Source organism: Lycium ferocissimum, unplaced genomic scaffold (assembly GCF_029784015.1).
Source record: "Lycium ferocissimum isolate CSIRO_LF1 unplaced genomic scaffold, AGI_CSIRO_Lferr_CH_V1 ctg16833, whole genome shotgun sequence".
Classification (NCBI taxonomy): Eukaryota; Viridiplantae; Streptophyta; class Magnoliopsida; order Solanales; family Solanaceae; genus Lycium; species Lycium ferocissimum.
This window is the reverse complement of record NW_026716843.1, coordinates 2,049-16,862: the sequence shown is the minus strand read 5'-3', so window position 1 is coordinate 16,862 and position 14,814 is coordinate 2,049. Positions and strand designations below refer to the sequence as shown.

The following is a 14,814-nucleotide window of genomic DNA, read 5'->3' as shown; positions in this document are numbered from 1 at the left end:
TATTGGTCTGTGCAGTCTGCGACATGATAGACCCTTCACTGTCTCGATGGCTAATGCTGGGCCAAACACCAATGGCTCTCAATTCTTCATAACAACTGTTGCCACTCCATGGTTGGACAATAAGCACACAGTTTTTGGCAGAGTGGTGAAAGGAATGGATGTTGTACAGGTATCAGCTTCTAAATTTCCCCGTCCCGCCTCTGCTATGGATTGATTATCGAATGAATAGACCACTCAGAGCTTTGTCCTGTTTAGCAGAATATCTAGTTATTTTACCACAAAGGAAGAAAGTTGGTGAATATGCTATAGTTCAAATTGAAATGATAATTGCTGCAGTGTGTGATGTGATACGTAATGTAATGCCACTTCTTGGGACCTAATTCATGATTCCTTTTCTTTTGGATTACGACAGGCTATAGAGAAAGTGAAGACCGACAAAGGTGACAAGCCATACCAGGATGTGAAAATATTGAATGTGACTGTTCCAAAGTCTTAAATGGGTTCTTGTTGCGGCTGTGCTCCAGTATTGGATGGTTTACTTCTACTTATTCTGGAGCATTGGAAGGATTACTACGACTTATGCTGGAAAGTATCGGCAATCCTCGTTGGCCCTGGATCTGACATGTATCCTGTGTAATCAATGACTTCTGGTACTCTCCACAAACCCACTATACAACATATATTTCCAGTTTTGAGAAACTGCTCCTTTTTTTATTATTATTATTATTATTATATCAAATCGTGCCTTTGGGAAGTAGAACTTGACTTGCTTCACTCAAGTTGAAAAGGATATTAGCGACTGGCAGTTGTTGGCGGCTAATCCGGTATTAGCTCATTGGCAGGGAGTGTACGATTTTTGCTGATACAGTGTATTCCATTCCAGATTCATTAGTGGGACAGAGCGGTACGAGCTTTTTTTCAATGTTCTTGTAGGGGTTATGGCTGGTAATTTATAGAGTTGATAGCTAGGCTTGCAATATCAACAGATCGCATCAATGGTAACGTTGCCTCTCAACTGTGTTGTAGTCAAGACCAGGCCTGTACACTGAATTGTAGGGGTAAAGTTTTTTTCTTTCCTTAATTATTGTAAAAGACCATTCCATTTCATGTGTTAAAGTTTTAAGCAAGTGATACACTTTCCCTTTTCATGCCTGTTTTGGCAAGTTCTAACTTTTGTTCACCGTGTAGATAATTTTTTCCAGTTGGATTGGATTTCAAGTTAATAGTCGATTATTGCTGTAAGCGCTGAAACATGTACGCCATACTACAGCGTAATAGCCTGCTTAGCCAAGCTTATTTTTTTCAGTAAGTGTTTATTTTTAAAAAGTGAGGTGTTTGGCCAAGTTATTGGAGAACAATAAGTATATTTGGGGAGTAATAAAAGCAGCTTTTCAAAAGTTAAAGAAAATAGCTTTTGCTCAAAAAGTATTTTTTTTAAAAAGTATTTTAGAGAAAAATATACTCAGAAACACTTTTTAAAAATTTGATCAAACATTTATTACTGTTAAAAAGTATTTTTTAAATTAATTGGTCAAATAAAAACTGATTTTTATCAAAAGTGCTTTTTTGAAAAGCACTTTTGGAAAAAATATTTTTCGAAATAAATTAATTTTAGAAGTTTGATCAAACATGCAATAAATGTATCTCATGATAACATCCAAGAAAACAACACAATTACAGTGACGCAGATTGTGTCAATTTGAGAATGAGCATTACGCCTCAATTAGCTACTAAGTGAAAAAAGAAGCAAACGAGAAATCCCAATGTTTACCACCAAAAGATGGCAGTGATCCTGATGAGATGGATGAGAATCATGAGATTACTCTTATTCTTAATCAAATATCTCTGGTTCAAACTTTCTTCATTCTTAATCAGATGTCTCTGATTCACCTCTAGAAATGAAAGCCCTTTATAGTACAAAATCTTCCAGATTAATAAAGTGAATCCTCAACTTTAATATAGAATTTCTGCTTTAACGAACTGACTACATTAAGACATGATGTCAACCGATAGCGCTTAATCAAATGAAAGTCCTATAATAAGTTGAGAATTGCAAGTTTTAATGACTTGAACAGGCAACAAATACTCAAACCAAAAAAGGTGCAACACAAATCCAACAATATTAGTAACTTCCAATTGACTCAAGATGTTTACCAAGCAAAATTTAGGTTCATCAACTAAACTAAAAATGAAATCAGTAAGTAGACAAAAAGACTCCTACAATAAACTCAAAAGTAACTGAGGAACAAGACTTTTCCACTGTTGCAATTCCTCTAATCAAAGAGACTGAAGCCCATGTCCTGCAATAATGAAACCAGACAACCATGTTAGCAGATATGCAAGAAACTAAGGCAAGAAACATTGTCCATAGCCAACACTCCTATAATTAAACGGAGTATCTTACATCATCAGATTCCTCTTTCTCTTCGACCTTCTTTTCCTCTTTCTTCTCCTCAGCAGCTGGTGCTGCAGCACCGCCACCAGAAGGTGCAGCAACTGCAATGGCGCCACCACCAGAAGGTACGGAAGCCAACTTCTCCCTACCAGCAGCAATCAGCTCGGTGATATCCTTGCCCTTGACTTGGGTCAAGAGGAGCTCAATTCTATCATCATCAGCTTCAGCTCCAACTGCAACACACATTTGAAAAAAATTGAGAACGCCAAACTAAGAGCTACGAACATAAAATATACAAGACAGTATACAGTAGCAACCAAGGTTAATAACAACGTGACATTGTTCAGTAGCATCAACTGGTCAGTTTGTGATGTTTCTTATCCATGAAATACAAATCAATGACGGGGTTGTTCTCTACATAAGGAAAGTAAGCATAATAGAGTTTGAGCTAGGTGTTTCATAGATATTAGCAATAACTTCATAAAATTTCCAAGCCTCCTCAACCCCAAAACAAAACAAACAAATTGCTCCCCTCAAGTATTCTTCACCCTTCTTCCAGGATCAAAATTGTGTTTTCGGCAGGCCCGAAAAATAAAAGAAAACAATTACATGCATTATTTCAATTAGACGTCTTCTAAGCACAATCATAAATAAACCAATAGCATACAGGTACATGTGCCAATAAGTTCAAGTATCCAGTACTATTCACCCATTTATTTGCTCCTTTAACATACACATAACACAAATCAATGCAAGTACATGAATAAGCAATGAAATGGTATGCATAAATCAGTAAAACAGAATTCACAGAAATGTAAGATTTTTATATAGGAACTACAAGTGTTACTCCACTCACTTTGTTTTTGAAACTATTACTATTAAGCTAAGTTGCTCGGACTCTCCAAAATTGTTGCCACCCCACATCAACTATTTTACAAATAGTGGGAGATGAAAAAAGGCAATACACAAAACCACACCGCGTTCACAATGACATGATATAAATCACTAACACTTTGTTTGGATGGTTGTTATGTATTGCTTCATAACGTATAGTATTATACCGTATTGTGTTTTATTGTAAAATGGTAAGATAAAGAATAAAATATGATTATTAGATAATAAGAAAAGACAAAATGAGAAAAAAATAAATGAAGTAATGAAGCGATAAAACCAAATCGGTTACATAAAATGGGACTTTTCATCGTTAAGTAATGATAGGATCCAATAAAATTTAAGTAACAACCAAAACAAACATTGTCTTTTACATTGGAAACTTATCAACTAGGTCTTGAAATCAGAACAAAAAATTTAACTATTTTATTAGGTATTCCCATAATAACATTGATATGAATCATTTTCACCCACATCAACCATTTTACACCCAAAAAAAATATATAAGGGAAAGGCATACCAGAAGAAAGGATCTTCTTCAAATCAGCACCAGATGGGCATGTGTTTCCACCCAACACAGCCAACAAGTATGCAGCAATAACCTTCATTTTCTTCTCTATACCAATCACACAAAAAAAATAAAAATAAAAATTAGATTTTGAGAGTAAATCAGACAAAAACAAAAAAATTGAGAAAAAATGTGAAAAAGGAGATTACTTTGTGAGATTTGGAAGCAAAAGAAAATGTGTTTGATATTTGAGGCTAGGGTTACTTTGTGAATGCTACGTATATATAGTTAGGGCTATTGCCCCTTGCTACGGAAAGATTACGAGAAAATGACTAAACTGGTACCTTATGTTTGATGTACTCAACAGTTTGGTCATTTAAGTTTGCTAAAAAGTTTTTTTTTTTTTTTAATTGCATAGGGGTAGGGGAAAGGGAAATAGCGAAGGTGAAAGTTCATACATCCAACTGACTGAGCTACTTAGATCTCCCAGTTTACTAAAAAAATGTTAATATTACTCCTTCCAAATATTAGTCATTCGCACATTCCTTAAAAAATATTAACTCCTGGGTAAAAGTAAGTAATTTGACTAAACTGTCTCTAATTAAATAGGTATTGAAACTTTATCACTTAACACTTAATAAGGATAATTTTGGAAGAATAATGTTAATTATTTTTTTATTTGATAAGTGGACACTATTTTTATCCGGAGGGAGTATTGTCTTCAATAAATATTTACCAAACTATATCTATTAGATCTGATGGAAACTATGAAAAACATAAACAGAAGGGAAATTAGCGGAACTTATATCTAGAGGTGTAATTTTTATAGTTTCTGCTATTTTTGATTTATTTTTAGAATCCACTGCAACTTTTGATATATAGAGCCTGTTTGGATGGGCTTAAAAAAAACAGCTTATAAGCCAAAAAAAAAAAAAAGTTAGGGGAGCCCAACTTTTTTTTTTTTTTGGCTTATAAAGTTTTTTTAGGGGAAAGACATATATGGCCGGTCGGCCATAAATAATCCCACCCTCTAGCCTAATTTTTCTCAAACTCAAATTATACCCACTAAACTAATCTCATCCATTAGCCAAAACTTAAATAAGATAATTTTCAAATAAAAGCCCAAACATAAAAATATTTGAGGTGATTTTTATATATAATATGTGTCATTTGTGTATAAAATATGTATCAGTACCTATCTGTAATGTATAGAAGCTGTATAAAATATGAATCACTAAGGCATGTATCATTTTTGTTATATCCCGTATTTTGTACGTTGGAATATTTTAAGTTAGTTGCGACAAGTTATGGACAAGGCCATTTTTTTTTTCCGATTTTGTTTTAAGGCATAAGTTGCATATTCATCTTTTCATTCATATAGAGTATTAAGGGTAAATTTGGAATAAGAAAAATTAGGGGCCAAAGGTTGGAAAAATTATTTCATGAAATAGCCACAAATGGCCATATGGCCGTGGGGTCATGGGACCCACACATGGCTAGCCAATTGTTTTAAGCCATGAGGTGTACATGTGTGTGCACCTTGTATTTGTGGAGGCTAAGTATATATATATGTATAGGTCATGACAAAGCAAGACAATTCATCTTTCCATACTTAGAAAATTCAAGAAGCTTGGAGAAAAAACATGGAGACTTTCGGCCATGGCAAGCAAAAATTGAAGACCATGAATAGTGATCAAAAAATTATTTTCTTCAAGCATTTCAACTCCTTAGAAGGTGTATAACAACATGGAGTAGTTGTTGGAGCAAGCAAAGCATCCGTTCTTGCAAGGCACAACCCTAGCCAAGTTGAAGAACTAAGTGGAAAAGGTAAGGTTTAGTCTTCTTTTCATATGTTATGGATGATTGGAACGTGTTGTAGTGTGTAGAAATGGATGAAAGTCATGAAAATATGTGTGTTGGGTGGTGGCTTAATATGGGTCGTTTTATATGGCAAGGAATGAACAAAATTTTACTTAGTATTTGGTTGTGAATTGTTGTGGATTCTATGGTGAAAATGAAGAATTAATGATCCAAATGAAAGTTGAAATTGTGTGGTGCTTTGGAACCTAATGTGATTTTAATATAGTTTCTTGAATTTATGAGAATGATAATGTTAACATGTGGATGGTTGATATAGTTTATGAATTTGGAAGAAAGAAATGTGTTGTTGTTGTTCCTGTGGAAATTGGAAGGTTTCGGGTGACATTGCAAGTTGGTTGGGCCGTGTGGAATGTTGTGTGGATTGTTTGAAATGTTATTGAACCTCGTTTGAATGATCTCGGATTAGTACTTGAACTTGTGAGCGTTGATGTTGGTTTGGATGTGTGTAGTTGAATTGAATATAAATGGAATATTGTCGAATTATGTAGAAAATAGTTGCTAGCGTTATAATGCGTTTAGAATTGATTATTGATGTTGTTAATATGGTTGTTGGTATTGTTGTTGAAGATTTGGCCGAGTTGAATTCTCGGAGATGTTGAATTTATAGGGGAAATGCTGCCCAAATTTCTGTAGATAAACTAGCTTGGAATTGGATTCCTAAGTGCTCACGACTAATGTTTGGTGTCTAACGACGTTATTGTAGATCTTGAGAAGCCGAGACTTAAGTTTGGATTAGCTTAGGAAGCGGACGAGGTATGTAAAGCTTATCCTTCCTTTCTTTTGGCATGTCTTAGACGTAAGTAAGATGTGATATGATACGAGCCTCGGGGTAACTCTACTCTTACGATTCTTAATCACCTTTTAATGTTGGCACTCTTAATATGGTCGTATTATGGTTCTTAAGTCTTATGTATGATTGGATTTCAAATGTTGCATAAAGAATTTTTGTTCGTAAAAGATTCTATGTCTAATAATGACCGTAACTTTCATAGACGGAACCGGATTGCTTTGATATGTTTGCAAATGATTCTATAACAAATAATGTCTCTAACTTTCATAGGCGGGCCCGGATTGGTTTGATACTTATCCGTGGGCCCCCGAGACTTTTCTATGTTTGGTTCTGATGACTTTACGAAGAACTTAATGTGACTATCGTCTTAACCCCAGAAAGTATGATTACTTACTTATCCTTGGAGTCCGTAATGATGTCTTATATGCATATGGTTACCCACGATTTTGCTCGTGCGTATGGTTGTTACATCTTTCGCCGAGTCCCGGGCCGGTTATGTATCGTGCGCACTATGCTATATTCTTAAGTATGATGTGTTTTTCGAAGTATGATGTGATACGAAGTATGATGTGTTACGAAGTATGATGTGATACGGAGCATGATGTGTTTGGAGATATGCAATATTCCGAAGTATGATGTGTTGTGGCGCCAAAGATGGGGTGGCGATCACGTTCTGTCCGCCGGGTCCCATTATGGACCGCATGTGATATATGATATGATAATATGATGACATGATGACGCTATTCACCGAGTCCCTCACTAGAAGGCCGGGGCGCGTTATATATATATATACATGATATGATGATTTTATCTACCGAGTCCCTCACTAGAGGGCCGGGACACGTTATGTATATGCATATGTACTACATGATATTGACATGCATGATTTATGTTTCGAGAGGCAAGCCTTATGATTCTCTATACCCTTATTTCGGTATGATTCTTCTTCTTGTATTTCATGTTTTACATGCTCGGTACATATTCCGTCGACCCCTTTTCTTCGGGGTCGCGTTTCATGCCACGCGGTGTGTATACGGATGAGTAGAGGATATTAGCGAGAAGATGTTCCGGCGGGATTGGCGAGCTCCGTTTCCTTAGGAGTCTTTGCCGAGTCGGAGTATTTATGTTATGATATCTTGTGTTATGTTAGAGACTTTGCGAACAGTCATGTATGTAACAAGTCGATCTTGTAAGCGGCTGCATAAGCCGATGTATCATTATGCATTATATTGCAGATTTCATATGTTTACAGATTTTACTTGATTTGAGAAAGACGAAAAGTATGTTGTTCTTCGAAAAACTTTCATTATGCATTCATGTCATGATTAAGGGCCTAGTATGGTTATGAGTATCACGAGGATCGGCGGGTTCGCTCGGCCTTAAATAAGGGTCGGGTGCCCATCATGCCCTATGGAAAGTTAGGGTGTGGCAATTTTGTATATAATATGTATCATTTGTGTATATAATGTGTATCAGCACAGTGCAACTGCCCTGTATAGAATAGAAAATTGTATCATTTTTGTATATAATATGTATCATTTTTTGTATAGAAAGTGTATATATAATTCCAGCATGTGTATATAAATTGTATTAGTCTTGTATAAAAAGTGTATCATACGTATATAAAATGTATTATAGAAACCGTATCATTGTGGTATATAATATGTATCACTATTGTATATGTTAAAAAAAATATCATATCATTATTGTATAATAAATGTATAATTAATGTATAATAAATGTATGATTAATTCCAGCATATGTATATAAACTGTATAATTCTTGTATATAAAGTGTATATATAATTCCAATATATGTATATATGCTGTAGCAACCCTTTAGTGGCGACGTTTTTGTGGCGACTAAAAAGTCTTTTTTTTTTTTTTTTTTTAAGCGCACGTCATTGGAAATGGCCACCTTTTAGCATTATTTTGGGCGACTGGACTCCTGGGGGTATTAGGCCTAAATATTGGCCAAATGTGGCATTACTTTGGGCCATTGGACACACAGTGTCCTTTTCCCTTTTTTTTTTAAGCTAAGCCAAACAGGCCAACTTAGTTTTTTGGGTTTGTTTTAAGCACAAAATGGCTTATAAGCTGGCCAGCCAAATACTCAAAAAAGTTGAAGCTGTTTTCAGCAGATTATAAGCTAAGTCAAATGGGCTCATAATTTCTTCTATTTTGAATATCTTTCTAGAGTCTAGTACAATTTTTTATGTTCGCATAATTTAGTACTTAATCAAGAAAGAGGAGGATATGTGTTGAATGCCTGTGTATATACATAGTTAGGGCTTTTGCCCTTGCTATCGAGAGATGACAAATAGAGATTAAAGCTCCACCGTTAATTATACCTTTGACTTAATGTTATGGGAGCGCTTTGCCTTCTGCACCCTAAGCTATGATCTCCTTTTTTCCAGTTTGCACCATACAACAACAATAATTATGTTTCTGATCCAAACAAATTGAGACCGACCATATTAATTTACACTTTCTTTATTTAAGTTCACGTCAGGCAAAGCTAAATATATACCCTTTAATTTTGCGATTTAAAGCATATATATCTTTCGTTTAAAAAGTGGTGTATATAACCATCACAAAATGTGCAAATATACTCTGCCGTTACACAAATAGTGCAAATATGCCCTTTTCGATGACGGATTCTTTTTAAAAAAAATCATTTAGCTTATTTTTTTAATTTAAAAAAATGTCACTTGGCTTTAAAACAAAAATGTCTACCCATTTATTTTTAGTAGACATATATTTCTAAAGCCACATGGTAAGTTTTTTCTGCTGTGTCGGGTCTGGTTTGTTTAAAAGAATTCTTTGTGGCTTTTAAAAAATAAGTCTACCTAAACTTTTTAACAAACCAGACCCAACCCACTAGAAAAAAAAATTACCATGTGGCTTTAGAAAAATATGTCTGCTAAAAAAAAAAATGGGTAGACTTCTTTTAAAGCCACGTGATATTTTTTTTAATTAAAAAATAAGTTAAATCATTTTTACAAAAAATCCGTCAGCAAAAAGGGTATATTTGCACCATTTTGTAACGGTAGGGATATATATACACTAATTTTTTAACGAGGGGTATATTTTCCATATTTGCACATTTTCCCTACTGAATATAATGAAAATAAGTTAAACATTAAATAATAACAAATAATAATATTAGAAGTTCTCGAACAAGTCAAAAATATATTCACAAATAGTAGAAGTTATGACCTACATGAATCTTTTCCTTCCATTGTGTCTTATTAGCTAAGTCTGCATTGCTACTAAGCGATTTTAGGTCTACCTCATCTCTTTTTAACACCTTTACTTACAATAGTTTAAATCTTTGGACTGGTACTTCTGTAGGTTGATGCAGAACATATTCAAATCATCTCAATTGACCTTTTCGCATTTTGTCCACAAGGCATGCTACTCGAACCTTCTGACGGATGTAGTCATTTTTTATCTTAACTAATTTGCTATGACCGCATGTCCATCTTAGTAGCCACGTCATTCCAACATTAATCATGTAGATGTGTTTGCACCATATCATTTCCTCTTTATCAATTTACTATGTGTTGTATTCACTTCATCGATGGTGTGTAAACTTTGGGAAATACTGCATTATTGTACTGAAATCAAGTTCATTATCCAAATTTGAAACCTATTTGATATGCATTTTTTAAAAAGTAAGCATTTGGTACGATATTCCATATTACTATGTGTTGTATTCACTTCATCGAGGGTATGTAAACTTTGGGAAATACTGAATTATTGTACTGAAATCGAGTTCATTATCCAAATTTGAAACGTATTTGATATGCATTTTAAAAAAGGTAAGTATTTGGTACGATATTCCATATTTGTAAAATACTCGAAATACCTAATATTATACTAAAATACTTAATTACACAACATAATAGTTATTTAATTAATGAAAATAAAAATTAATAAAAGACCTGAAATGCTTCCGACTAAAACATTATAATTGTTATTATAGAGCTAACTTGTGTGTCGGAAACAACTTATTTATCTCTATGAGGTAGGAATAAGGTTTGCGTACACTCTACCCTCCGAGACCCGCCTCATGAGATTACACTAGGTATGTTGTAGAGCTAACGTGTATGTCCTCGTCTCATGACCCGTATTTCGTACGTTGGAATATTTTAAGACAATTGCGGAAAGTTAAGGGCAAGGCCATTTTCCGGTTTCGTTTCGATGCGCAAGTCGCTCATAAATATTATTGGCATGAATATTAAAGACAATCCTGTGGAATTTGAAATTATTATAGCTCATGACTTGTTGGAGAAGCCATTGTGGTTGTGGGCCCCACTTATATCTTGGTCAATTATTGCAAGCCATGCAATGGGACAAGTGTTCATTTTATTTGTGGGCACTATATATATATATATGGATGACAAAATAAAGTCATTAGTCATCTTTTATTAATTGAGAAAATTCTAGAAATTTGAAGAAAATTTGGAGGGAAAGGAAAAAGAGAGAAAAAAAAAAAAGATGACAAATAAGTCATCTTTGCTAGAAATTAAAAGAAAGTTCTAGAGAGAGGGGCATGTGCCCCTCACATGACTTGGTAATATATATATATATATAGGAGAGAAGAGAATTAAATCATGAATTAGAAGAAGAGGAGGAAAGAAGAAGAAGCAAAAACAAAACAAAAAAAGGAGTTCGGCCATGGTGGCCGAACTTGGGACATGGGAAAATCATGGTTTAAAAATTATTTTCTTCCACCTTTCCTACTAATTGGAAGGTCCTACGATGTGGAGTAGTTGTTGGAACAAGAGAATCACCGGCTTCTTGCCATCATGCATCTTAGCTTAAGAGGAATTGGAGAAAAAAGGTATGGTTCAACCTTATTATTCATGTTTTATGGATGATTTGCGCATGTTGTGATGCGTAGAAATAAATAAAATACATGGAATTGTGATGTTGAAGTTGTAGCCGTGTGGGTAGTTGGCCGTGTGTTGTGTTGTGTGTTGTGTTGTATGAGTTGGTCGTGTGTGTGTTGTGTGCGGAAGAATGAATAAATTTTATATAGCATGTTATGTCATTATTGTAATGTGTAAAGATGGATGAAAAATGCATGAAAATATGTAAGAGGTTGTTGTGGCTTGAATGGTAGAGGGTTTGGTAAGTTGTAGTAAATTGATTTTATTTGACATTCTAGTTGTTGTCGTTATGGATTATGTGACGTAGAATGAAGGTTGTTGTTGAAGTTAACGTATATGAATAATGATGACATGTATGGTTGTTGTGGAAATGGAAGGTTTCGGGTAAAGTAAAATGTTGATTGAGTTGTTGAAAGATTATGTGAATTAAATTGAATTGAATTGAATTGAATTGAATTGAATATGAATGGAATGTTGCTAGTAAGATTGTTGGCATTGTTGTTGGCTTGGCGAGGTTGAATTCTCGGATTGTTGTTAATGGATGAATTGGGCGGGAGCCATATTCTGAGGACGGTGTATTTACGGAGATCTGCTGTAAATTTTGAAAGCGCATTATAAGTAAATGTATTTGGAAGGTTAAGAGGCATATGATAATGAACCTAACAATTGCGTTAATCGCTTGAATGTAGACTAGCGAACAAGTTTGACGGAGTAGCGTAGCTAATAAGCGCGCATGTGTATGTTAAGGCTCGTTCTTTTTTCCTTCTATGGCATGATCCATACGTGAGATGTGTTAAACGCTTCCATAACGTTTTTATTTTCAAAAGCTAGAAGAAATGATTTTAAAGCATAACTTCCTTCTTAAAAATTTATAAATGTTTTCCAAAATATTCATTTTTCTCCAAAAACCATGTTTTATGATTCTCGTAAACTTTTACGACTAAGCGACGAATATGATTTTGTCATGACGATGATGATGATAAATGTGAGAAAATGTCTATGACGGATATGTCAAAGATATGTTCCTACCATGGTTATGATGATATGAAAATAATAAGCTATTTCTCGATTTCTCAATTTTACTCATGGATAATGACTATTTCAAAGATTCCGAGTATGTGAAACGACGCCTTGTGATCCTGTTCTATGATTTCTCATGATGATACTTTCATTGATAGTCTACTTTATAGTACTAGTTCCTTCAAGGTGAGGCAAAGCGCTTCATGATTATTCCATAATGTAATCGGAGGTTTCGACCACGTCACTCCGATAAGTTATAGCTTTTGATTGGGCTCCAATGCATGCTTATGATGGATGTTACCTGTTGGCCCGAAGGGCCGGGCACCACCACCACTACGGTAGTTTAGTGGGCGGCGTGATTACATCGGCCTGTAGGGCGGCATGACGGCACCACTACGGTAAGCGTGGTGGGCGGCGTATGACTACACTTTGGCCTATTTGGCCGGGACGATCCCCGCTGGTGGCGGCAAGACGAGATGATTACCCGGACGCGTTAATGATGTTGCTGTGATTCGAGCATGACTATGAATGCATACAAGAGTAATGATAAGTACGTGACTCCTTTAAGAGGCACGTATGTACATATTACTTTTTGCATAAAGACATGATATGGTTCTAAGGCCCATTTTGTTATTACTCATGAGTACAGCTTTTCTATGTTGCTACTCATAGCTATATCTCCTACTACGTTACTATTCATGCCTTACATACTCGCACACGACATATCGACCCTCTTCTTCGGTCGCGTTTCATGCGCGCGGCATACCCGCATGATCGAGAAGCTATTATAGAAGATGTTCCGGCGGAGTTGGCATCTCCATTTGCTACGAGAGTTCTTAGGGTCAAGAGTCCTATGCTTTATGATATCATGTTCGAGTTAGAGGCTTTGCGTAGATAGAGTCGTGGGTGTTGGGTTATCGATGCGAAAAGCGGCTCGAAGAGGCCGATATATGTTATTATGTTTCGTGTCACGAGTCTTGGATGATGTCAGATTTTACTTATGCTAAAAAAAAAAAAATTATGTATTCATCTCTAACTGATTCATAAGCTCATATCTGTAATAAGAGTTAGCGGGTTCGCTCGGCTCCGAATATGGGGTCGGGTGCCCATCACACCCTAGTAAGATCGGGGTGTGACAATTTCGTTACCTGAAGTTGCTATTTTAGTAACTTAGTTTCATTGTCAAAGTCATAATTCTCCATTGCATGTAAGTTGAATTCAAACAAATTGTAGTTATACCAACATACCGTACGGCGCCAATCAACATCGAAACTAAAAATACTAAGTCGTTCAAGGATTAATTCGAATAATATTGGGTAGTCTAGAAGATGAATATTGTACGTATATGTTTGTAAAATTTATCTAATTGAAGATAAAAAGGAGTATAGTATGTAGCATTAAGCAATGCACACGTTGGTCTATACATTGAGCATTTCACAAATGGAATCTTTATCCATCAATCAACACATACTAATTGATATTACTAAAAATCCATTTCGATCTTATGAAAATGATGAAGAACTTGTTGGTGATTGTTGATATAAGAATATGTGTTTTGATGATTGACAAAGTAAATGAACAAATATAGTAAATTAGCTTTAGAGACTGTTGAGATAAAGCGAATGAATGATAGACAAAGCTATTGAACGTGGTGAGTGAACCATGTATGGGTACATGATCTACTCAAGAGAGTTGCAGACAAACAAAACACATGAACACATAAATCGAGTCTGTAAACGATTTCCAACAACAGAGACAAGTGCAGTGAATAGATCAGAGACATATACAGAACAAGAGTGAATGAATCAAGTGAAGGAACTAGACCAGAGACATATACAGAACAAGAATGAATGAATCAAGTGAGTGAACCAGGTATGCAGACATGATTCTATCTCAAATACAAGTGGATGAGCTAGGAGAGAAAAAGTCAGAGAATATTGCTAGACAATCGTGAATGAAACAGGTTTATGGACATGTTCCATATCAGACAGTGAGTAGTTTCAGAGGCAAAAGAACTAGGTCCAATAACATGTTCCAGCTCACAATCCTACTACGAGTAGGATTTGTGTTTTATGGTAAAGACTTGGCGGACAAGTTTGAAGGATTTCTTGCCATAATTATCAAGTTACTTCAGACTCCTACAAGACACTGAAGCCGCGTTGAAAAGTAAGAATCTCAAATCAACTCAGACCTTAACTCTCATTATGGGCCTTACTTAGTAGGGATTGATTCAGTCGAATTGAGGCAAACCTAGAGCTATAAACATTCAAGTCATGCCATGAAAAAGGTTTGCGCAGTTACGAAGAGAGAAAATCAGAAACTGAACAAATGCTGTCAAAGCTATAATTGAGAGAGTTCTGATTACCGTAGTGCAACCCTAGTACTACGAAAAAGATTAAAGAAGCTGTTCTACAAAGTTTATGTTTTACAGT

The 14,814-nt window shown here is 35.2% G+C and overlaps 1 protein-coding gene and 1 long non-coding RNA gene across 2 annotated transcripts; one reads left to right on the top strand and one right to left on the bottom strand.

Moving 5' to 3' along the window:
* Positions 1 to 6: 6 nt before the first annotated feature.
* LOC132042641 (uncharacterized) lies at positions 7 to 1,148 on the top strand. The gene is made up of 2 exons (XR_009411534.1): positions 7 to 169; positions 413 to 1,148. It is a non-coding gene; the product is annotated as an uncharacterized LOC132042641 (long non-coding RNA).
* A 964-nt stretch (positions 1,149 to 2,112) lies between these two features.
* Positions 2,113 to 4,038, bottom strand: LOC132042642 (large ribosomal subunit protein P2B-like). Its single transcript, XM_059433174.1, has 4 exons — positions 4,004 to 4,038; positions 3,807 to 3,902; positions 2,405 to 2,628; positions 2,113 to 2,300 (listed from the first exon to the last, which is right to left on the bottom strand). The coding sequence occupies exons 2-4, from the start codon at positions 3,892 to 3,894 to the stop codon at positions 2,274 to 2,276; spliced, it is 339 nt and encodes a 112-aa protein (XP_059289157.1). The 5' UTR covers positions 3,895 to 3,902; positions 4,004 to 4,038; the 3' UTR covers positions 2,113 to 2,273.
* Positions 4,039 to 14,814: the final 10,776 nt, after the last annotated feature.

Coding starts and splice junctions, on each gene's coding strand:
- LOC132042642 (XM_059433174.1), bottom strand. CDS start 3,894: ATGAAGGTTATTGCTGCATACTTGTTGGCTGTGTTGGGTGGAAACACA. Junction 2,629..3,806: donor GAAGAAGATCCTTTCTTCTG/GTATGCCTTTCC, acceptor TGTGTGTTGCAG/TTGGAGCTGAAGCTGATGAT. Junction 2,301..2,404: donor AGAAAGAGGAATCTGATGAT/GTAAGATACTCC, acceptor TCATTATTGCAG/GACATGGGCTTCAGTCTCTT.